The sequence below is a fragment of the Rhinolophus hipposideros genome (assembly GCF_964194185.1).
Source record: "Rhinolophus hipposideros genome assembly, chromosome: 18".
Classification (NCBI taxonomy): domain Eukaryota; kingdom Metazoa; phylum Chordata; class Mammalia; order Chiroptera; family Rhinolophidae; genus Rhinolophus; species Rhinolophus hipposideros.
In genome coordinates, this window is record NC_138064.1 from 22,348,651 (window position 1) to 22,372,561 (window position 23,911).

Here is a 23,911-nt window from a genome sequence, read left to right on the forward strand (position 1 = left end):
CTGTTACTCTGTAACCAGTTACCCCAAAACTTACCAGCTTACCAGCATCAATAAGCACCATCTTATATAGTTTCTGCAGGCCAGAAATGCAGGAGCAGCTTCCCTGGGTGGTTCTGGCTTGGAGTTTCTCAGGAGAGTGCCGTGAAGCTGTCAGCCAGGGCTGCACTCATCTGAAGCTTTAATGGGTCTGGAGGACGTGCTGGCAAGATGGTAAAGTGGGTCTGGAAGATGGCTTGCCACTCACTGGGCTGTTGGCAGAAGGCCTTAGTTCCTCCCTGGCTTTTGGAAGGAGGGCTGAGTTCCTCATGACATGGACCTCTTCCGAGGACTGCTTAAGTGTCCACATGATACGGCAGCTGACGTCCTGCAGAATAAGTGATCCAGGAGAGGGAGCAAAAGAACATTTCGATTCTTTCTATGGCCTAGTCTTGGAAGCCACACCATCATTCTTGCCCTGGTAGCAGCCACTCACCCACAATGCCAAACTCTCTTTTTCTTTCTCTCAGCTGCAACCTTCTGCCAAGGACCATCGCTGAATTTCAGACTTTGGCTGTGCCCAGAGTCTCAGGTGCCCACAGGTAAAAGGATATTACAGATTCTCAGAGACGGTTTGCTACTCCCTCTGGGGCTTTCATCTCTTGCCTGTTCTGATCTCAGCCCCACTTCTACCATGTGTCTATGTTACAGTGTGGTGGTTTGAACACCATCAGATAGGGGGAAACGTGACTCTGCTTTTTATGAGCTTTTGATCTAACTCTTCAACTTAGCTGGAGAAAACCAGCAATGTGTTTGAGTTACCTTCACTGTCCAGTTTTGTGTCTAAGAACCAGGCAACTGCTGAAAGCGGTTCTGGTTTCTCTTTCCTTCAGCAGAATTCTTCTGGCTAGGCCAACCTCAGGTCATTAGCCCACACACAGAACTGGCAAATACCTCCAAAGGTGAGACTTAAAAAAGCAGTAGACTGGATAAATACATTGTGGTATAGTCGTATAATGGGATACTCTATAGCATGAGAACAATAGAATTACTGCTACTAGCAACAACATGGGTGAATGTTACAATGTTGAATAAAAGAAACCAGACAAAAAAATAATTCAACTTCTATGATTCCATTTATATGCTTTTTAAAAACAGATACAATTAATCTATAGTTTAGAAATCAGGAAGCTTTTAGAGTGCTGGTAATGCTCTATTTCTTGATCTAGGATGCTAGTTACATGAATGTCTTCAATGTTTGCAAATTTGTTGACTTGAGTAGTGATGGTTTGCGTACATTTCTATATACATGTTTTACTTCAACAAAAACTTCGTATAAAATGTAGGAATTATTTTTCATTATTGGTGTTTCTGTTTATATTTAAATGTTTCAAATAATACAGAATAAATGTGTAATATGCTAAATCACAGAAAAGTTTAATATACAGATAAACTACTAGGGTGTCTAGAAATACCAGGGGTTATCTCAGTATAACTGTGAGCATTTGAGCAGGTTGTGTCCCTTTCTCTTCAAGGTATTTTTCCTCTCGTGTTGGCACTGTATCCCAGTTCAGAGAGGTAATAGCCATCACTGATCTCTTCATGGATCTTAGAAAAACAGCATCTTCTGGGTCATCAAACACAATTCTGCAAAAGTGGCAATTATGTCAGGGGGAAAAAAATCAATTAGGCCAAAATTCATTTTTAACTTAAATGACTCAGTATCCTATTTCTCTTCATTATTTGTAGTATAGTAACACTAACAAATAACTTTTGGGCTCTAATGACAAGTGATTTTCAGGATATGGAACACTATTTTTATTGTACATATAGTTTATTTTAAGAATAGAGTTTTGACCATATGTGGGATCAGCTAGTACAGTTTAGGTCTCACACATTCATGCATTCATGTTTTAAACCAGTGTTAAATGAAATGATTAAAATATTTCTAGATCTCATATGCATATTAGTATCTTACACACATTTTGTTGGGAAGTTATTATTTTAGTACATTATGCCATATTTTATAAATGGGGATAATATTTTTCAACACTGAATGCAAAGAAAAAATTCCTAAGTGCAAAATTAAAAGAGAACAATTGTTTTTAAATTCATCAATATTCATGAATTTCAAATGTTTTTCATGGTTTAATGAAGTATTTGCTTTTGAAAATGTAAATCCCAGTGAATATAAAATGTTAACAATTGCTCTCACTGGGCATATTGCGAACAGTAAACAAGGAAGGTAAAGACCCTCATTTGTAATAGCTAATAATTCTTAAGTTTTATTTTTTTGTGCATCAAATCACATTTTCATTTATTGCAGGTTATACTATTAAAAACTTAAATATGTCAAATATGAATACATAGTTTGAACTCATTTATCACAGAAAGATATAGCAATTTTTCCTATTGAAGAGTTAGTCATTTTTTAACTTACTAAAATCTACTTGGGAAAGTGGGAATAATTTAGGGGGTGAACACAATTATGAAATAATCTGATACTACAAGTAAAGTTTTAAAAAATCACTTACTTGTCTACATTATTTGCAAATCCAAAATCTGAAAAAAATATATATTTCTAAATTAGTATTTTTCAAATGTTTATTCAGCATTTTAAAACAATTGAACAATGCTGTAAAGGAAAGAAGTCTAGAGCATAAGTCTGATTTTCAAGCAAGCGTTTAGATGAATAGTTCAATCCATCAGAAAAGCCTTGACACTTAACCCCAAATTGAAATTTTCTTTTAGATGTAGTGCCTTAAGTTTGTCTTAGGTTTTGAGGCCAATTCTTTAATACAAGACACATCTCAAACTCTGAGAACAGAATGCTTAATCAATTTAGTTACCAATGGAATTCAAGTGGGAATTTTTATAATTAAGATATTGCATCTCATGTGCAGAAACTGATCCTTTTTTTTTTCCAGATAGGCACATGTATCTATAAATGGAATAATAGACCAAATGGGGACAAATATTTAGGTCAGTTTAAACCATTTGGATTCTTGGCATTAACTTCAAAGAAATGGAATAAACAAATCCTAGATCACAAGAATCTACATCTTCCCTAGCTTTGGAGCTCAAAGGCTAGTCCTCAAAGCTTGGATTTCTTATGGTGTCTTTTAGAGACTGTCACTGCTTTGTTTATTCCTCTCCAGAAGGCCTAGTGCCAGACTAGAGATGGAATGTACCAGCACCTGTTAGGCCACCAAAGCCCACATGTGAGCTTTTGCCAATCCACAAGCAGCAGGGAGCACACAGCCTCTGCCTAACTAGAGGGGTTCATGGCATCCTTCCCTCCACAGGTGGCTGACCTAAGTCTCCCATGCCTTTTCTGATCTCCCCAGGCACTCTATTTCTACATTTTTAATGATAAAAAGCACCATTTTGCTTATAATGAATATAAATAAGAAAAGAGTAAAAAAGTCAAATCTCCCTTTCCAGCTCCTCTTATCAGAAGTATCACTATTAAGAGTTTTGTACGTAGGCTTCCAGCCCACTATGGGCATACACACGTGTGTATTCCCACACATACATATACACAAAGATTTGTTCATTGACCCAATTCCAATTTTATCATAACTCTCCATGATGTATTTTTCATACTCAATATATGTCATGGAACAATTCTATAATGCAATAGTTTACATCGTATGAATATGTCATAATTTAACTTTCTCCTATGAATGACCAGATTGCTTCCACTATTTTTTCTATTACAAAAAAATGTTTCAATGAGCAGCTTCATACATATACTTTGTCTCATATGTGTGCAAATACTTTTGTTGGAGAGACCTTTCACATTTAATTGCTGTGCTGAATGGTGTGCACATTTTACATATTGATGGATACTGTCATATTGCCATGTGGTCTTCCAAGAAAGTTGAACCAGTTTACACCCCATCAGGAATATGTAAGTTGCTCTTTTCTGCCCTCATCTTCACCAACGCGTTTAACTTTTACCTACCTGCTGAATGAAAATGGTATCTCATTGTTTAAACTGCATTTATTTGCTCACTAGTGAGGCTGATCATTCGACACCATATTTCCTTCTATAAATGTTTTGTCTACAGTTTTTGTCACATTTTCTATTTGATGTTTTCAAATTAATTTATAGGAGCCGTTTAACATAATGGGCATTAACTTTTGCCTATTGTGCATACCGCAAACATTTCTTCCAATTGTGTCTGTAATTTGGTTCCTATATTATATAATGGTTTTCATTATATACAATGGTTTCATTGTAGTTAAATCTGTCAACATTTTATTTTTATGCCTCTGGGATTTGTTGTAAGGGTTTGACTGGCCTTCTTCACCTTGGGATTATAAAGGTATTTTTTTTCTAACACTTTTCAATTCATTTACATTTAGATATTTAATCTCTCTGGACTTTATTTTGCATTTGATATCTTCTTTATAAGATAGTCTTTGGCCCAGGACAACTACATAGCATAATTTCAGGGGCCCCAGTCATTGATTTCTATGTAAATAATGTCTACAAGGAAGGTTTGCTGACTGCTGATTTTTGCCTTCACAAATCCTTCTGATTCTGCATACCTTTCTCAGTTGTCAACCATTCTCCAGACCCATTGACCTCAGTCACCTATCTGAGCCTTCATGCATAAGTAGCACTTAGTATTTACTTTCCTGGGTGTGTCTGGTGTCATTGCTGCCCAGAATCACAAATGTCTTCAAGGCCTGGCTTCCTGAGCCTTCCCCCTAGCTCAAAACTTTTAATTTTCTGTTTTATCTGGATTCTGTCCTGTTGCCTTGTACCTGGATTGGCTCACTATAGTGAACGGCCATTTGTTGAATGGTCTGCCTGATTTTCCTTCTTCTCTGTGCCTGAGTAGTACATGTCTCAGCTGCCAGATCCAGGCTCTGGGATACTATCCCTCAGCCTGATCTCAGCACCTGCAGTTCTTCTGTCTTGTTTGGGGGAGAGAAGCAAACATGATGGAAATCCAGCAGTTCCACTTTTGTACTAGTAGACATTTTAAAAGTTTATTAATATTTTCATCTATTTTAAGTAACCCTTAATGGCTTTCCAATTTAGGCAATTCGTGTGAAATCTGCAAATGTCTTTTTCCTTAAAGTCATATGAAAGCCCAAAGAGTTTTGGTTCTGAGAATATTGGTTATCAAGCAATAAGAACCAAAGACATTAATGGAAATAGGTATATGCCTTTTAACCACACCTCTTTAATACGGACAGAAAGCTGGGATTTGAAGAAACGTTAAATTGACCTTGCTTTTCTATTTGAAGTATGACTAGTTTCTATCTCAGTGAAGGGTTGAGGATAATAAAATCAAAATGTGGTGTTACAATTGCCTATAAACATTTCCAAGTATATTCTCTTTCCAGTAAAATAATTCAGAGTCCTAAATATGCATGTCATAAGAAGATACAATTTAAATCAAAATAAATATAGAAACTAAATTATAAGGGACACATTTTTAAAATTTGCATAATGGTTTCATTCTATTTAATAGTTTCATTATAAATGTTTGGTTTTTAGAATATAGGTAGATTGACTAGAGTTGTGCTGCCAATTTTTAGGAAGACTATATATAGTCTTATGTCTATAAATCAGAAAGTGAATTCAGAAGAAAAACTTCCCAATATAATAATATACTCTCCCTATTCTTTCTTACTCTGTTTTGTTTTTGGAGGTTAGACATGAAAAAGCAATCTGTTTCCACAAAAGAAATGTAAAGCACTAAAGGCAGTGACCAGCTGTCCTCCTCACACCTGTAATAATAATAGCTCTGAAAAACACCGGGGGAGCGGCCTTTTATTGCTTGTTATTGGGTGCATTAGCTCTTTTTTGAAAGTGAAGATGTTCTATCCAGAAATTCCTTTTCTACCACAGAATGGCTTTTCCCCAATAATCCAGTCACATTCAGTGTGGACATGAGCTGTTAGATGAAGTAAAAGAAAAATCAAGGAAGTGGCCTTGATTAGATAGAACAATTCAACTTATCATGCACTTGATAATGTGTCAGATCAGGTGGTGCAATGTTTTACATAGTAAGCATCCTGAAAGCCAGAGGAAGACATTATCCCTGTTTGAAAAATCAGAAAGCTGAAGCAAATGAATGTCCCAAATAAAACGTGTACTTGCTAGCAAAGCCGGTGTTTAAACCCAGGGGAATCTGATCCCAAAGCTTGCGCTTTTGCCTCGACAGTGGTTGTCCTCTCACAGGAGAATGCACAGAATCACCTGAAAGGCTTGTTAAAACATGGCTTCCTGGGTCCCACCTTTGAGTTTTTATGTGGTAGATAGTGTTTGGGGCAAGAATGGGCATTTCTAATAAATTACTAAGCAATGCTGTTGCTGCTGCTGCTGGTGGTTTGGGGACCACACTTGGAGTACCACTCCCCTACTCTATACTCTTCTGCATCCAGAACATGTCCTCCAGACATTACTTCTATTCTATGGAACACACAGGAGTAAAAGAACAAGTTAAATGACACTTTGTGGAAACATTCATACAAATTGAGGCATTCTACAATACAATTGGCCCAGTCCCTTCAAAAAGCCATGGAAGCAATTCGGGCATCTATTCTAAATTAAAAGAAATTAAAGGAGCCATAACAACCAAATGTAATTATGAATATTGACTGGATTCTGGGTTGACAAGCAACGATGGAAGCCATCTTGGAACAACCGGGATAATTTGAATATGGGTTAAATATTCAATAATATAAACAAGTTATTTTGCTTAGATGTGATAATGGAATTGTGGCTATAAAGGAGAATGTCATTTTAAAATTTACAGGCTAAATTATTTAGGAGTGAAATGTCATGATGTCTGCTACTGAAGTATTTAAATTGTTCAGCAATATTTTATGTTTTCCAATTTATATTAGGCAAAACCTCATATTGAGGGTGGCAAATATAGCAGAATATTATTATTGAATGAGCACATACAGGTGTTTAATATTCTTCCAACTTTTTCTATGTTAGAAAAATCTCACAATAAAAAGTTAAGGGAAAAGTCTTGATTTTTTGGCCTCATTTTTTTCTTCTTTTGCTTATTCTTAAATAATAACTTAGCTGATTGTAAAATTCTTGGTTGACTATTACTTTTCCTTAGCATTTTAAAGGCATTAGATTATTGTCTTCTGACTTCCATAATTGCAGTTGGGGAGTTTATTGTGAAACTATAAATTACACTTTTGTAGGTAAATTTACATTTTCTCTCTATTTTAAGATTATTTTGCTTTGGTATGGATTTTTGTTGTTAAGTCTTTTATGACTTTGGATTAATTTTGGTGAATTTAAAGATTCATATCATTATCAATTTTGGAAAATTCCCAGCCATCATTACTTGAAACATCACCTTCTGTCCAATTTCTGTATTATTTTCCTTCAGGATTACTAAACTTATATTGGACCTTATCTTTCTAATGTCTCCTTGTCTCAACAGCTAATTAATATTTTCTGTTTCTTGCTTTCTCTGTTGCATTCTGGGTAATTTCTTCAAAATTATTTTCCAACTTAATATTTTTCCCTTTGCTTCTAGAAAATCTATTCTAGAATGTATTTTCATTTTTAAACACATGCTTGCAAAGTGTCATGTGGAAAAGACTTTTGTCTTTGTATCTTTTTTAAATCCTTCTTTGTGACGCCTGATGATACAGCAGCCACATTGTATCCACAAAACACACTAACAATAGCAGAACAAAATATAGGTGTATTCCTGAAAACTGATGACATCAATAACTTTACACTAACCCTGGACACCTTTGTACCCTTTGTACCCTTTGTACCCTTTCCCTTTACCCTTTACAATGTGAGAAAAATAAACCTCTACTTGCTTAAGTCACTGTAGTTGGATTTCTGTTACATACAAGAAATTAATTCTAATTAATGAAACATCTGAAGATATTCAAGTTATACTTGTATATAATGACCAAGATATTAACAGTGCTTTTTCCTGCGTGGAAAAATGGCAAACAATCTTTATGTCTTCTTAATATTTGTTCCGTATTATTAAAAATGTACAGCCTTAATTGGCAAAATGCTCCAGTGATAATAGTATAATAACAACTATAGCTTATTTACTGACCCCTTTCTATTTTGCTACATATTGGGGTAAGGACTTTAATGTAACATCTCATTATTATTATCCAATTTCTACACACACACACACACACACACACACACACACATATAATTGCATGTCAATTTCATTAGACTGATAAAATTGAAAGTACTTATTTCACTATGTAGGTACTTAGCTTATTATAAATTGTTGCAGTCATTATCAAATTACCAAAAAGTTTGATAAGTTTTTATTTCACTTTTTTTCTTTTTTCAAAATACCTGGAGGTTCTCTCTGGGCTCGTTTTTGCTTAAATGGTGATCTAGGATCCCATGAGGCATCTACTTTTCTTCCAAATGAAATTGATTGAACAATATGAGCCTTTTTGTGGTTAAAAATGGTAATCATTGATCTTCTTTCTTTTTCTGTAACTTCTGATCAATGCAAAAAGTAACGTTATTGCATAGCTTTATAAATAACCAGAGTGATTCAAAACAGAATTGAACCCATTCAAAAATGTATTTATTTGAATTATGTAACATTCTGTCAAAATGAATTTAAGAAGAGCTATCACAGTTACTTCCATAATTTTACAAGTACTCGATATATGCCCCTCAGGTCACAGACACAGATCAATCCTAATGCCTCACAGACTCTTTCTGACACCTCACCATGGAGGACTTAAATCACAGCTATGACACATCCCTCATTTCCTCAAGGCTGTGAGGAGGAGGAGGTATAAACTCAGGTTTTGATATATCCTCATTAAGAAGGTACTCAATAATACATTATTAAGAATGTTCAAACCTAGAGATAGAAAGACAAGTGGATAGATTGGGTAATAAAGCCCTTGGAGGTAAAACAGTCCTCCAAAAATGTAAAATGTAGTGCACTGAAGTTGATTGTTTTTATGGCTTATATGAATCAGACTTACTGATTCATACACACACACACACACACACACACAGAGAGAGAGAGAGAGAGAGAGAGAGAGAGAGAGAGAGAGAGAGAGAGAGAGTTTTAAAGAATATGATTTTTAAAACTTAAATAGACCTTAAGAAATTTAGTCCAATGCTCTCATTTTTGATGAAATAAGAAATTAAGGTATCAGGAATTCAATGATTTGGCATTCAACACTTTATATGTCAAAATCAGTATCAGAAGGAGAGCTATTCTCATGCTGAATTAGAGTGGTCAAGAGGCATACATCTTTAAAGTAGAACAAATTTCATAGAGCAAGAATTTCAAAAATAATACTAAAACTTTCATTTACTAAGAAAATAATTTTCAAAGATATTCAACATTTCTAAACCACTGGGTTATAAGACTTTCTCTCAAATATTTATCTGCAAGAAAGAGGTGTGCTTACGATTTCCGTCAAGCACCTCTACTCCTGGAAGGTGGTAGATTGTATATAAACGGTACAGGTTATATTGGCAAAAAGGGTTTTGGTAGAGACCTGCAAAGAAAGAATTAAAATTAAGATGTCAGATTTCAAAATTAGTTTCACTTATCACTTGAAAAAATATGGAAAATTACATGATTAATATAAAACACAAGGACATGTAAAGCTCTGCTTCATAGATCAAACCAACAGCCTCACCAAACCCTTACTTATTCAGAGCAGCACTTACTTTTCCTATTTATTAAATTCATTCATGCCACAAATACTTTCTGAGTGCTTTCTATCTACCAGGAACTGTGCTGGGTGCTGGGGACATATCATCAACCGAAATCTGCCACAAATGAGAAATATTTAACACGTCCATAAGTTAATTAGTAAAGGAAGAACTAGATAATAGCTTTTATGAGGGGTCTTGATGCTGCTCTATATTAAAGTATTCATTCTCTTGGTTCTCTTCTTCCAGTCTCACAGGTCACAGGTCGCCTGTGTGAAGAAGGACAGAGGTATGGTACTCTGTTCTAACAGTTTTTTTCTCCCACTTCACACCATTGTGCATAGTTCAAAATATGTAAATGTCAGTAGCAGTTTCAGGTCTCAACAGGGGCAGGGCCGAGCCGGTGTGGATATCTACCTCTGGCCAGGGACACCTATTGAACCACGCTGGCTCATATAGTGGGTGGAGGTGGGAGGTATGTGGATGTAGAAGAGCTCCTGGAAATTCTGATGTCACATCCCTTAGGCTTCAGTATGTAGGACATTTTAAAGAACACTCAATTACAAGTTGTGAGGGTTTTATATTCATGGAACCGGTAACACATTTTCCCTATTCTTCCTCAGATAATATCAAACAGGGTTTTTCCAATACAATGTGAAAAAAAACACACCTTATAAGTTCTAGTTAGATATCTTTAGCTATTTGATTCCGCATGTAATTTCTAAAAGATACTTCTGAAATATACAGCTAGTGAGGAGAACCACTAGATGGCAGTAGCAGAAAGAGCTACAGATATTGTACAGCTACATCATTCTCAATCAACAATGAGGCTCTTTTAAAGTACATGTTAAATTTAGGGGTACTGCTGTATCATTTGACTACAAAATACAAACAGGCTTGATAAAACCATGAAAATATTAAGCATTAGAAACCCAGAAAACTGACTAATATTTATAAGGAACTGTTTGCAAACCTAAGGAAGGGGGGGGGGCATGCTTAAAAGACAACAAAGTATTTAGATAAAAACTGAAAAAGTTAATCATCTGAATGTTTTCTAAAGATGGGGGGGGCATGCTTAAAAGACAACAAACTATTTAGATAAAAACTGAAAAAGTTAATCATCTGAATGTTTTCTCTGTAGGTAATAAAACATTATGATATTTGTTGTATAAATACAAACTTTTCTGGCCAATAAAATCATTATATATAACTATTCCTTGTGGAAATCATGAGTGTTAGAGGAATTTAAAGCAGGCAATGGAAGACACCTGGTGCATCATAAACAAAAGCTTTAAGACTGTAGGGAATATAGTCAATGGTATTGTAATAGCTATGTATGATGTCAGAGGGGTAGTAGACTTGCAGGGGTTATCAATTTGAGAGGGGTGTAAATGTTCTAATCATTATGTTGTTTTGTATACCTGAAACTAATAAAAATAAATAAATAAATAATAAATAAATATGAAATAAACCACAATGAAAAAAGAATGTTTTAAGACTGAAAAAATGCATAAAAGAAAATGTACCTCACAACCAATGAGCCCAAAGGTCAATCTCCCTCCCCTCCATCCCAATGATGTGCAAAGAGCAACCAAGGTTCACCTACAACAGGAGGACACACACAACCCACACAAGGGACACAACTGGAGTGCGTGGCTCAGGTGACCTGGAAGACTGCACCCCACAGCACAACTACTACATAAGGCCATTCTACTAAAACTTGGAGACATTTCAGCCTTACCTAATACATGGAAACAGCCAAAATGGGGAGACAAAGAAACATATCCCAAATAAAAGAACAGAACAAAGCTCCAGAAAAAGAATGAAACAAAAGGAGACAAGCAATCTACCAGATGCAGAGTTCAAAACATGGGTTATAAGGATGCTCAATGACCTCAGAGAGAACTTCAACAAAGAGACAGGAAACATAAAAATAGAGATAAAACATAAAAATGAATCAGTCGGAAACAAAGAATACAATAATGGAAATGAAGAATACATTACAGAGAATCAATGGTACATTAGATGAAGCAGAGGACTGAATCAGTGAAGATAAGGTAGCAGAAAACACCCAATCCAAACAGCAAAAAGAAAAAAGAATTCAAAAAAATGAGAACAGTTTAAGGGGCCTCTGGGACAATATGAAGCATACCAACATTCACATCATAGGGGTACCAGAAGGAGAAGATAGACAGCAAGTAACTGAAAACCTATTTAAAGAAATAATGACAGAAAACTTCCCTAACCTGGTGAAGGAAATGGATATTCCCACCCAGGAAACATAGAGAGTCCCAAACAAGATGTACCCAAAAAGACCCACGTCAAGACACATCAAAATTGAAATGTCAAAGGTTAAAGACAAAGAAAGAATCTTAAAAGGAGCAAGAGAAAAGCACATTAGTGGCCTACAAGGGAGCTCCCATAATACTATCAGCTGATTTTTCAACAGAAACTTTACAGGCAAGAAGGGATTGGCAGGAAATATTCAAAATGATGAAAAGTAAGGACCTACAACCAAGATTACTCTACCCAACACAGCTATCATTGGAAGGACAGGTAAAGAATGGAAGGACAGGTAAAGAGCATCCCAGACAAGAAAGAGCTAAAGGAATCCATCACCACCAAATGAGTTACAAGGAATCTTAGAGGGACTTATTTAAGATGGAAAAATATATATATATATATGAATAATAAAGTGGCAATAAGTACACATCTATCAACAATTACTTTCAATGTAAATGGATTCAATGCTCCAATCAAAAGATGGAGGGCTGAATGGATAGGAAAACAAGACCCATACATATGCTGCCTACAACAGACTCACTTCGGATAGACACACACAGATTGGAAGTAAAGGGATGGAAGAAGATATTTCATGAAAATGGAAACAAACAAACAAACAAAAAGCTAGGTAGCAATAATAATACCAGGCAAAATAGACTTTAAATCAAAGGCTATAACAAAAGACGAAGAAGGGTCTGATTATCCCACTTCTGGGTATTTATCTGAAGAAGCCCAAAACACTGCTTCACAGGGACATCCTCATCCATATTTTCATTGCAGTATTATTTACAATAGCCAAGATATAAAGGCAAGCTGGGTGTCCCTGAATGGATGAAAGACTAAAGAAGAGGTGGTAAATATAAACAATGGAATATTACTCAGCCATAAAAAAGAATGAAATCTTGCCATCTATGACAGCATGTATAGACCTAGAGGGTATTGTCCTGAATGTAGTAAGTCAGATAGCTAAAGACAAATGTCATATCATTTCACTTATAAGTGGACTCTAAGTAACAAAATAAACAAATGAGACAGAAACAAACTCATACAGTGTTTCCCGGGAAATAAGACCTAGCTGGACCATCAGCTCTAATAAGTCTTTTGGAGCAAAAATTAATGTAAGACCTGGTATCATATCATATCATATCATATCATATCATATCATATCATATCATATCATGTCATATCATACTAGGTCTTATATTTTATTAAAATAAGACCAGGTTTGATATTAATTTTTGCTCCAAAAGACGCATTAGAGCTGATGGTCTGGCTAGGTCTTACTTTCAGGGAAACACGGTAGATACAGAGGACATTTTGATGGTTCCCAGATGGGAGGGGGTTGGAGGTGAATGAGAATGGGGAAGGGATTAAGAAGTACAAATAGGTTGTTACAAAGTAGTCATGGGGATGCAGGGTATAGCATAGGAATATAGTCAATAATATTGTATTAACTATGTATGGTGTCAGATGGGTAGTAGATCTATCAGGGTGATAGGTGGAAGGGGGGTTGGAGGTAGGGTGAAAAGGGTAAAGAATTGGTAGTTAAAAATAATCATGGGGATGTAAATTTAAGCATAGGGAATGTAAGCAATAATAGGGTAATAACTATGTATAGTGCTAGGTAGCTACTGTTGAATAACTATGATGCACACATGAAACTAATATAATATTGTATGTCAGCTACATTTTATAAAAATATTTAAAAAATAGAACAGAAAATGTAGAGCCAGGATCAACAAAGAACTTTAAAAGAAAGGATATATGTATGCATTGGGGGAAATTAGAGGAAAAAATGAAATGGATATTTTTCAAGATTTCTAAGTAAGGACAAAAGTGGTTTGAATGTTAAGCTCAAAAGAGAAGGAATTTAAAGCAGTAACAAATAATTATAGCTACAGGACAGGGAATAGAATGAATTTATATTAATCAATAATAAGGACAGATTTAAAACGATCCACGGGGATCATGCATTGTAGTTTGAGCCAGAAAGAGAAAAGGACACCCTTGAAGGATATAAAAGCAAACACAATTGTTTCTAATGAGACTTTAGGAGGGAGAAAAAGTCACAAATTCTTTAGCGCAGAAGTCTGTTCTGTGGTTACTATCCTGGAGAATCACATCTGACACATCATAACACTATCATACATTATAGCAGCTGGGAGTAGAGTCTGCCTTTGCATATGATGTTAATGGAAAATGTACTGATATCTTTCAGTGGCATTTATTTTTGGTATACCCTTCATATTTTCTTTTCCCTCTGAGAGTATTACTACTTTTTTTTCTTGGCTTTTTCTCCTAGTGCTTAGCTAAGTAACATCTTTATGTAAGTTAAAAACAACAACAACAACAACAAAAACCTGCTAGCTTCAGCTAAACAAAACATCCAATTTGGATTTACTACTATTACATTACTTATTAAGATGTCTCAATACTGAAAACCAATATGCTTAGTATGGTTCAACATTCCTTTCATCGTAAAGTAAAATGTAAGTGACAACAAGTCTGAAAACTAGGCTATTAAGCCCAGCCTCTGTCTAAATTAACTTAAAACATAAATAGAATTAAATAATTTGAAAGGCATTTCATCTTTATTATTATTCACTTAAGGCAGTTCATCTTTATTATTTGCTTTTTTTTCCCCTGGCTCTTAAAGTTTAGAAGGAAGCAATCTTATTTTTAACTGTCTTTTTTTTCCCTTCCATACTATCAAGCATTTCACATTTGGATTTATGAGTTTTGGATTGATGCTACTAAAATTACCATAAATTAAGTTTCTAAGATATGAAACTGGTTTCCTGTGTCTGAAAGTTCTAAAAGCCTTCCATGATGTATAGGTACATTCCTTTAGAAACTATGAGGCGAAAATGCTTACACTTTCACTTTCAATCGGTTAATACTATTTAATCCACCTTCCCTCTAGGCTACTTAAAGAGTACACCTCAGTGGCGCCAGCACTGTCTTGCTTATCTTAATTTGGGATTCTGAGTCTAAGCAATTTACATTTACCCAATAATATATCAAAATGTCTCTACTACCTTACTGCACAAGCTTGAGTTACATGAGTCACATGTGTGAATCTACTCATTATTGAAAACAGAAGAGAGAGGGAAAAAAAAAAACCACAATCATCTAAATAATTGGCTCCAGTTATTTTTTTTTTACAACTTTAAAGCAAAATTTAAAATTATTTAAATGAGCCTAAATGTTTTTAAGACCACCTTTGAAGAAAGTTGATGGAATTAATAATGTACCAATATACCCATTAACAGTTAGAGTCTGTGCCTATGCAGAACAGCCCGTGGAAGGAAGTTCAGATGTCAATAATCAGGAAGATTTTGAGGTTCTGGCTCAAGGTTACTTAGAAAGGCCGGCATCTCCACACTGATCACCATCGTGTTGTAACTAAAATCTGTGGGCCACTGTATACCACATCCCTGTATTGAATGTGGAAATCATCCCTGATTTTTAAAAGGCAAACCTGGACTGAAGCAGGGTATGAAGAGAGTGGAGGGGTTAGAATATTGTCTTTTTCAGGACAAACCGCAGTGAAAGACCCAGTTGGTCATTTTTATTGGATGGATTGTTCCATTTTGTAGTTTCAGAGGGGTGGTCCCACCTCGAGGGGTATTCCAGGTAAAGAAGTTCAAATGAAGAGACCACTGAGATCATAGTCTCACTCTGATCTCTTTGCATCTCTCTGAACTCCCTGACTGTTTTCCATCAGCAATGGCCTGTGGCCCAATGAGGAAAGGCAGAAAATGTTTAAAGGCAGAACCTGTAGAACATGAAGACCCTCTCTTGAAAGGGATACTCCTTGTCTTCAATGGTGAATCCTTGTAGCTCTGCAAGGAGTAACTCCTAAAAATTGTGGGATGTAGGAGTTTCAGTCTATTTTCCCATAATGGAGATTAATGAAACATAGAGAACATTTGAAAGAAATGAGGAGAATAAACGTTTAGGAGCAGGAAAGTGTTAAGCATTTTGTTGCTGTTATTGGTGGTGTTTTTCCCTCTGTGCTGGGAAAGAGGCAGGGAGACTGAAGGTTAGTGAAAGTCATCATCCACAAAGTAGTCTTTTGACGTATGTAGATCCTGATGTAGAAAGAGGAAGGGAAGAGAAAAATGGAGAAGGAGGAGGGTGTGGAAAGGTAGACTGCCTGGAGAGAAGAGGTGGGGCCCTTGTGAGTCAGCCTGGAAGTCCAGAATTCCAGTTTCCAGGACCTCACACTCTGCAGCTGGTTTTAGGCCTCCCTGAAGCTCCAAGCCATGTGTCTCCTGGGCAATCTCTTGGCAATTCTCATAAATGCCATCGGAGGGTGCAATGCTGAAATGGATTAGAGGTTTAGCCCCAGGCAATTTTCTCACTCTCTGAAGAACTTGTAATTGAAGTGGAATAATAACACTTTAGCATTTTATAAGGTTTTAGAACTTGAGAAAACAAAAATTTTAACATTTCAAAATACATGACTTCTCATTTTAGTTAATGAGCTGAACCTAATCTGTGATTGAAAATGGGGCTCACAGAAACTGAATCTGAGGGCATTATCGCACTATTTATAGTCTAGTAAATACACATTCACCCCCATAATTTCTTTAACCTAAATGGGGCAAAGGTTCAAAGTGTACATATTTACTACCAAAAATTTTCAGAAAATGCTCTTTTTTAAAAAAATGGACACGGCATCTTCTCCATTTCAAAGATTGATCCCACTATAAGATTTTCAGTTGGAACAATTATAGTTATATAATTTGAATAACACCACTATGATTTTAAGTAGAGGTCACTTAAACTGTTGTGACAGGTAATGATATGAACATTACACTACCGGGTTGGCCTAACAGCCTTTCAGAAAACGAGAAGAGGCACTGCTGCACCGCACTCAAGCCTGACACCATTCTTTGTTCATATATGCACTTGACAGACAAGTGGGGCATGGGGTGGGTTTCAAACTCCACTCCCCGGGGCAGGCACATAATCCTGCTGACTATGATGGGGGTGATGATAACCTCCAAATTTTGCATTGTAAAATAAGTTTGCTTAAATGATTGCATTCTTACATTTAGCAAATTATCCAATTAGTTTTGCATCAAGCCCCTTCAGCTCTCTAAGAAATATTTAGCTTGAGAGTTATAAAATTATAAGCTCCATAAAGGTCCAGATAGGGTTTCACCTGTTCACTTTTATGGCCCCATCTAGTAGACAGTAATATAGTAAATACATGATAAGTATTTATTGAATGGATGAATAAATGAGAAATGTTTAATGAATGAATAAATAAGTGATTACTAAAAGAAGAAGGCATGAGTTTAAGTTTCAACATTCCTTAGCAGTTTGGTTAAAGCTCTGAGCCTTGCATTTTCACCATTAATGAAGGAAAAATTCTAATCCTATTATAAGATTTAAATGCGAATATTGGGAGAAAGCATTTTCTCAACATGAAAGACATTGAAATATGCTATTATAATGATTACTATTTAAAATGTCAGTTATATTTTGTAATCTATTTACTACTTAGCATAATTTCTACACTATCTTAATTCGTTATCTAATTTACATAATTCACAATAAAACAATTTTTGTTCCTACTTCAAAATAGAATTAATGTCAAGAAATACTTTTTATAAAAAAAAGTTTTATAGAAATAGCTTAATATTTGAAGCAATCCTGAGGTAGCTATTAGCCCATTTTATAGAAAAATGAAGATAAGTGAGAATTTCGGATCTAGCATAACCAGTCTTTTAATCACGAAAGCATCTGTTCAGCACAGAAGGGCCAGGTAATTCAAATATGCAGGTCAATCCTGAGTCTTTCACAGACCTTATCATGTCTCAAAAATAAGCATGGAATTGCCATGAACTTGGTGTAATATTAATATTTGGCTTTAAAGAATCCACCTATAAGCACATGAATCATTTCTCCTAAATACAGTAGATGTAACTGATTAACACAGAAAATAGATGAAAACTTTACTCTCAATTTATTGATCTGATTAGAACCTCCGCCAACAACACCAATTTACATGTATGCAAAACCCTATCTCAGGCAAATCTGAGAAATGAATAAAAAAATGAATAGAAAAAAAACCCACATCCATTTCATGACATTATATAAAGAAGTCTCCAAACTCTAAAGTTTGAAAGCCCACTCATTGATCTGAGCGTCTTTTCCCTTGGTACACCTAGAACCATTTGTCCTGTACTGCGGTTGTGTCTGGGTTTATTTACCCTTCAATACTCTAAGCTTATTGAGAGTAGGAACTGTGTATTATTTATTTTTCCAACCTTCTCACATTTTCTTCTACTACCGAGGTCAGTTCATTTCTGGGTATGATTCAGTATTCATGAATGAAGTTTGCTGTTCATCCAATTGATGAACAATTAAAACTTTTTTTTTTGGTGTCAGCTTTATTAATATAATTCATATACGACCTGATTCAGCCATTTTAAGTATGCAATTCATGTTTTTTAGCATATTTGCAGAATTGGGCAACCATCACCACAGTCAATTTTAGAACATTTTCATCACCCTGAAAAAAACCCATATCCCTTATTCTTTAGCTATAACTCCCCAGTCCCTTTATACCCCCAGTACTGGGAAAACATTAATCTACTTAAAAATAGTTACCTCTCAGTGTTGCTGTCTTGATAGATGTATCTATTCGGGACATGCCATATAAATGGAATCATATAACATGTCTAAAACTTACTTTACAGATAAAAACCAAAACCACCGATTTAAATATGTAAATCATCTTTTGTCACTTTTGTTGTTTCTGTTTGGCGTGTCACATCATCTAAAACCATTTTTCCCCCTATCTGTTGTTCTTTCAAAAATGTTTTAAAGAGAAATAAGATCCAGTCTTGTTTTTAGAAATATCTACATATTTTATTTATAAGCATGGATCTGATTTAAATTTAAAAAATACACACATGTCCTGTGTTATGACTATTTTAACTTATGGCCATATAAAAGTGTAAATTAATACTTAGCGTCTTCAGATTTAGCATTCCCTTCAATTCCTTCACTGTTTCATCTATGCCTGTTAACTCATTGTGGTGTAGCAGGAGTATATGCAATGATGGCAGGCAGTGCAGGCCTAAAAACAAATTTTTACACGTTTTTAAACATTTTTAATGCCAATTAAACACACTAACTAAACAAAAGCAAAGACTACATTACAGCTGGTGAAAGGAAGAATTATTATCAACAAATATTGTGATTTATCACTAAGAATAGAACAAAGCATAAGAATTTAATTAATTGAGTGAGATGTGGGAATGTAGAGTCGATTTCTCTCCAGTGTTTTTGTTTTACATTTTTCTGTAGCAATGGTTTTTCTGTTTGATTGTAGGAGGGGTATTTTCTTTATTCTTTTTGCTTTGTTTTGTTTTGTTTTGCCTGTTACTTAGATTTATAATGCCGATCGAGGGAATAATTACTCATTCAATTCAATCCCCTCCTAAGTAAATATTTTCTTTGTACAATGTGAAGCCAAATATTCATATTGTTTTTGTTGATTCTAAATTGCACATTTCCCCACATTATTAACATAAGTGAAAGTGGGTTGTGTCTTTGTGATAGCCACATCATAGTTTAATTGGCAAAATTTTCTTTCTTTGTGGTACATGAAATGATGGTGGATCTTAAAATTTATGATATTTTGATTCTATGATATATAATATTAAGTAAAAATATTCTGTGCTGTACCTCTTCATATTTCCTCATCATAGTACATCACATATTTTTATACCTGCTTTAAAAGTGTCATTTTAGACAGTGTTGCACATATAAAACTAATTCAGAGTGAAAACAAGAATTTGGCTGGTAAAAATTATGACCAGTAAAAAGTTAAGACTATTTATAAAGTTGCTATATTGATGAATGCTCCCAAATATTGTGAAAATTTGCTTCCACAATATCCAGTTGTGTTCAACTGTGCCGTAGAATGGCAACATTTCTATGTTAAAAAAAGATTCTTTTACTTTTTGAATAAGACACAAGACTGTATTAAAACCATAATCAAAAGCATATTTCTTAAAATGAAATGTATATAAGAACATTAAAAAATAATCAGTTGCATCACATAGTTTCAATAGAAATGTTAAAACAGATTTTTGCATGCTGTTAGCAATTGCATACGAGCAGTTGAAAGTTATTATTTAATTGAAAATTCATTCAATCAATAGAGAAAATTTAAGACATACCTTCTATTTCAAATATTGCATTGTTGTGTAGATACAGTTCTGTCAGACAATAGTTTCTGGTTAGAAATGTTATTCCATGGAGCTGAAAAATAAGTGATAGAGAACAGTTTACTTTCTACAATAACTATATGCCTATATATAATTATAATAGACCATAGAAGTTTGGCATTTGCTGTTATTAATAATTATTTGTGAGCTTTTGGTCTGGAATATGAGTTTTTAAGACAGTGTGATGAAAAGGATGTGTTTAGCTACCTTAATATAAACCTCTAGACCAAACTCCCTTGCATGATTTTCAAAGCCTCTGTAAAAGGGCCTAGACCTTTTGCTCTAACAACATTTTATTCAATTCTGCTCCATATAGACTCCCTGGGTCTGGCTTCCATGTATCACTCATTCACCACCACATATTTTCAAGTGCCTATTATGTGCCAAGGGCTCTCTCCTCAGATAATGCTGAGGCCATTTCTGCATCTGTAAATGAGCCATGATTTCTCTTTGCCTGCATACCTTTTCTTCTGAGGATGCCTAAGGTCAGTCCTAGGCAGCAAAATGTACGCAACCATGCCTGAGGGGGCCACCACGGGAGATTTCCATTGCTCTAGAGAGGTGTTGAAACCTTGCTTTGATCTCTTTGCATCTCACTATTGTCTTCTCACTCTTTTTTTTTTTTTTTTTTCATAAATTTATTTATTTATTAGTTTCAGGTGTACAAAACAAGGTAATACTTAGACGTTCATCATCCATATCCCTCACACTGTGAAACCCCCTCCCCCCATCCACCATCCCTCCGACCCCACACCGAACCATCACATTATATATATAAAATTATAGTTGGCATTCATTAATGTCCAGCCTCTGGTGTCCAATGCCATGATCAGGTATCCACAGCATCCCTGAGGTGGTCTCCCCAACAGGACGCATGCCCATCGGATACCCAACAAAATCTCCACAACATTATAGAATACCTTCCCCAAATTAATTTTCAAAAACAAAACAAAACAAAAAAAAAACAAAAACAAAAACAAACAAACAAAAAAAAAACCCCGAGGCCATCTTGTCACTCTTTTAACCCACTTTTTACTTTTCGAAACTTCCATTGCTGCAGTACTTTGAATCATACCTCCTGAACAACGGTCTAATTCTGAACTCTCTTTCTTTATCCCCCACCCAGTCTAGGAACCACTCCCTTTACTCCAGCTCACTGTCCTGGTAAACAGATTTCCTCAGTTTAGCTGAAGACACTGTAATCTGAATAGACACAGAAGGCCATTGTGCCAGGTCAGGCCAAGTGTGAACAGCTCAACCAGCCACTATCGACAAGCGAGGGCAGGCACAGCATAATCCTACTACTTCACATCCCCTCTTTTAAACAAGGCCTTTCCTGACAACCCCTGTGCCTATGCACCTCCATTTGCTCGACCACTCCAACACTTCCTTTGACTTGTACAATAAATCACTTGAAAACTAGTTTTGTGTCTTCCTTAAGGAACAGAACCATATTTCTTCAGTACTGTATCCTTCCCACGTTCTCATTCTCCTAATGATACCATAAGGCTACATCTTACTTTTGAGATTCTGTTATTAATTCAGTGTATGTGAATTGCGAATAGTCAAAAGTACTCTTTTTCTTGAGTTTTTCTTTTTGTTGTTGTTTCAAATGCATTTTTTAAAAACAGTATTCATTAACAAATACATTATTGTTGTAAAACATTCAAACACCACAGATAAAATTAAATTTCTGTGTGGCCAAGTCCTCCCCAAGGAAATGGCCCTCTGCATTCCCTTCTATGGAGATGACCAGTGTTGTCAGATTAATGTATCTTAATTTTAAAACCAGATCTCAGGACAATGTACATGAGAGCTGTTACTGTCTGGCACTCGAAAATTCCTCCAATGAATCACTAAGTACTGCATACATGATATGGGGTATTCAACTATAAACTGTTAGAGTTGCAAGGAAAACTCCATTATTATTATTATTATTATTATTATTAATACTGACTTAGTAATAAACTTGATAAAATGTAACAGGTTTATTTGAGTTATAAGGATAAGACATGGTAGAGTCATAGAGGTAGGGCAGGTATGTTTTAAAGCAGCAGGTAAATTAAATAAAAGAATGAGACTTACATAGAGACACATATAAGAGATTACTATATAATATAGGATTTAGCAGGGAGAAGATTCTCATGAAATAGTAATTGATCAAGTGCTTAATACTTTATATAGAGAGAAATATATGCTCATGATTATGATTAGTTTTAAGTGTTCATTAAAGCTTATCAAGGAAACTATTATTATCAATTAAATAGAATTGTTTTGACCTTTGCTGGATTGATTCAGATAGAAAAATGCCAAGCTATCTGATTTAGTAAGGACTTACTGCAAATTTTGCTCACACCCTCTCATATCTCAGAAAAGCTATTTTAGAATTATATCCAAAGTTCGAAAACTGGTTTCTTCAATACATTTTCTTTACTTTTTCCCTTATATTTACAACATTTACAAATTCTGAAGCTACAGAAGGCACGTGCGCTACTCATCTCATCATTTCACAGATTCATAAGCATCACGTTATGTCAGTCCTCAAGTAGGAGGACCACCAACAATTTCACCACAGCTTTTGTTAATTCATGAGGAGCCACATTGCCCCCAGTTGGGAGAAACCATTCAAGGTAGCGAGGAGTGGTTCCCAGTTGACTTTCTAACCCTTTTTACTTTTCCTACCAGCCTACTGACAGCAACTTACTACCTTCCATCCTTCTCCTCACCACTCCCTGGTCTAATGATAGCCATACCTGACGTCAGCAGAGCAAAGAACATTAAATGGAAACCACGACTTTTTTTCTCTCCTTTTCTAGTGGTCTGACTGATCACACATTAACAGGACATCATTAATTAACTGAGGTTTTTAATTTCTCTGGACTTACTTATTAACACAAGAAAACTACTAATGAACTCAATAATTTCATCTTGATTATAGACTCATCGTTTTCCCAAGAGCATTAATAGCCTTGGACTATGATTATTAGAATGTTAAGACTGCGCTGTTTGTTGGTGGGAGAGGAAATAAAGGGGAAAGAGATAAAGCCAGATCATGAGGGTCTTGGAGTGCTATTACAAGATTTTATGCAGAAGGGTGCTATTGCCCAATTTTATTTTACAAAGAAAATGTCAGGGAAGAACATAGTTTAGAAGGGATAGTAAGTATAATATCAGGAAATGAATAGGAAGGGGGCTACGCTAATTCAGAAAAATATATGCTGGCCCAGAGTAAAGTAATGGCAGTGTGAGAAAAAAGTGGAGGGAGTTACAGTTCCAAGGCGCAATTCATGGGACATAATAGACATTGCAATGTAGCAAGTTATTGAAGTTAAGAACTAGGAACAGGAATTAGAAAAGACATACTGATGTTCCAGCTATTGTTAAAATAAAAAGTTGTTATAATTATCTATTTAAAAATCTACCCTATTGATTCTAAGGATTGCCACAGGATTTATATTTAATGAGACATTTCACAAATCATCTGTTTTAGCTCAAGGCTTCATAAATACAAGTGATTCTATTGTTGATGTGCATATCAACAGTATTTGTGGAAACCAGTTCTGGATATGGTTTTGATCATGGCTCACTTTGATCCTGACATTTTTCTATACTTGATTCTTCAGCTACCCAATATCTACCCAATATCTTTCCAATATATTATTTTTCTGCTTAACTCAGTCAAAGCATGCTTCCATTAAGGGAAATTCCATTATCTTAACGAGCACCT

The 23,911-nt window shown here is 35.2% G+C and overlaps 1 protein-coding gene across 1 annotated transcript in view; it reads right to left on the bottom strand.

The window, feature by feature from the left end:
• Window positions 1–1,457: 1,457 nt before the first annotated feature.
• LRRC72 (leucine rich repeat containing 72) overlaps window positions 1,458–23,911 on the bottom strand; it is a gene marked incomplete at both ends in the record, with an annotated part of 52,357 nt that continues 29,903 nt past the window's right edge. Inside the window, 6 exons of the mRNA XM_081079705.1 lie at window positions 1,458–1,623; window positions 2,511–2,538; window positions 8,309–8,461; window positions 9,397–9,486; window positions 18,918–19,028; window positions 20,137–20,218. Of these exons, the coding sequence (XP_080935831.1) occupies window positions 1,458–1,623; window positions 2,511–2,538; window positions 8,309–8,461; window positions 9,397–9,486; window positions 18,918–19,028; window positions 20,137–20,218 (630 nt within the window). The remainder of the gene's footprint in view (window positions 1,624–2,510; window positions 2,539–8,308; window positions 8,462–9,396; window positions 9,487–18,917; window positions 19,029–20,136; window positions 20,219–23,911) is intronic.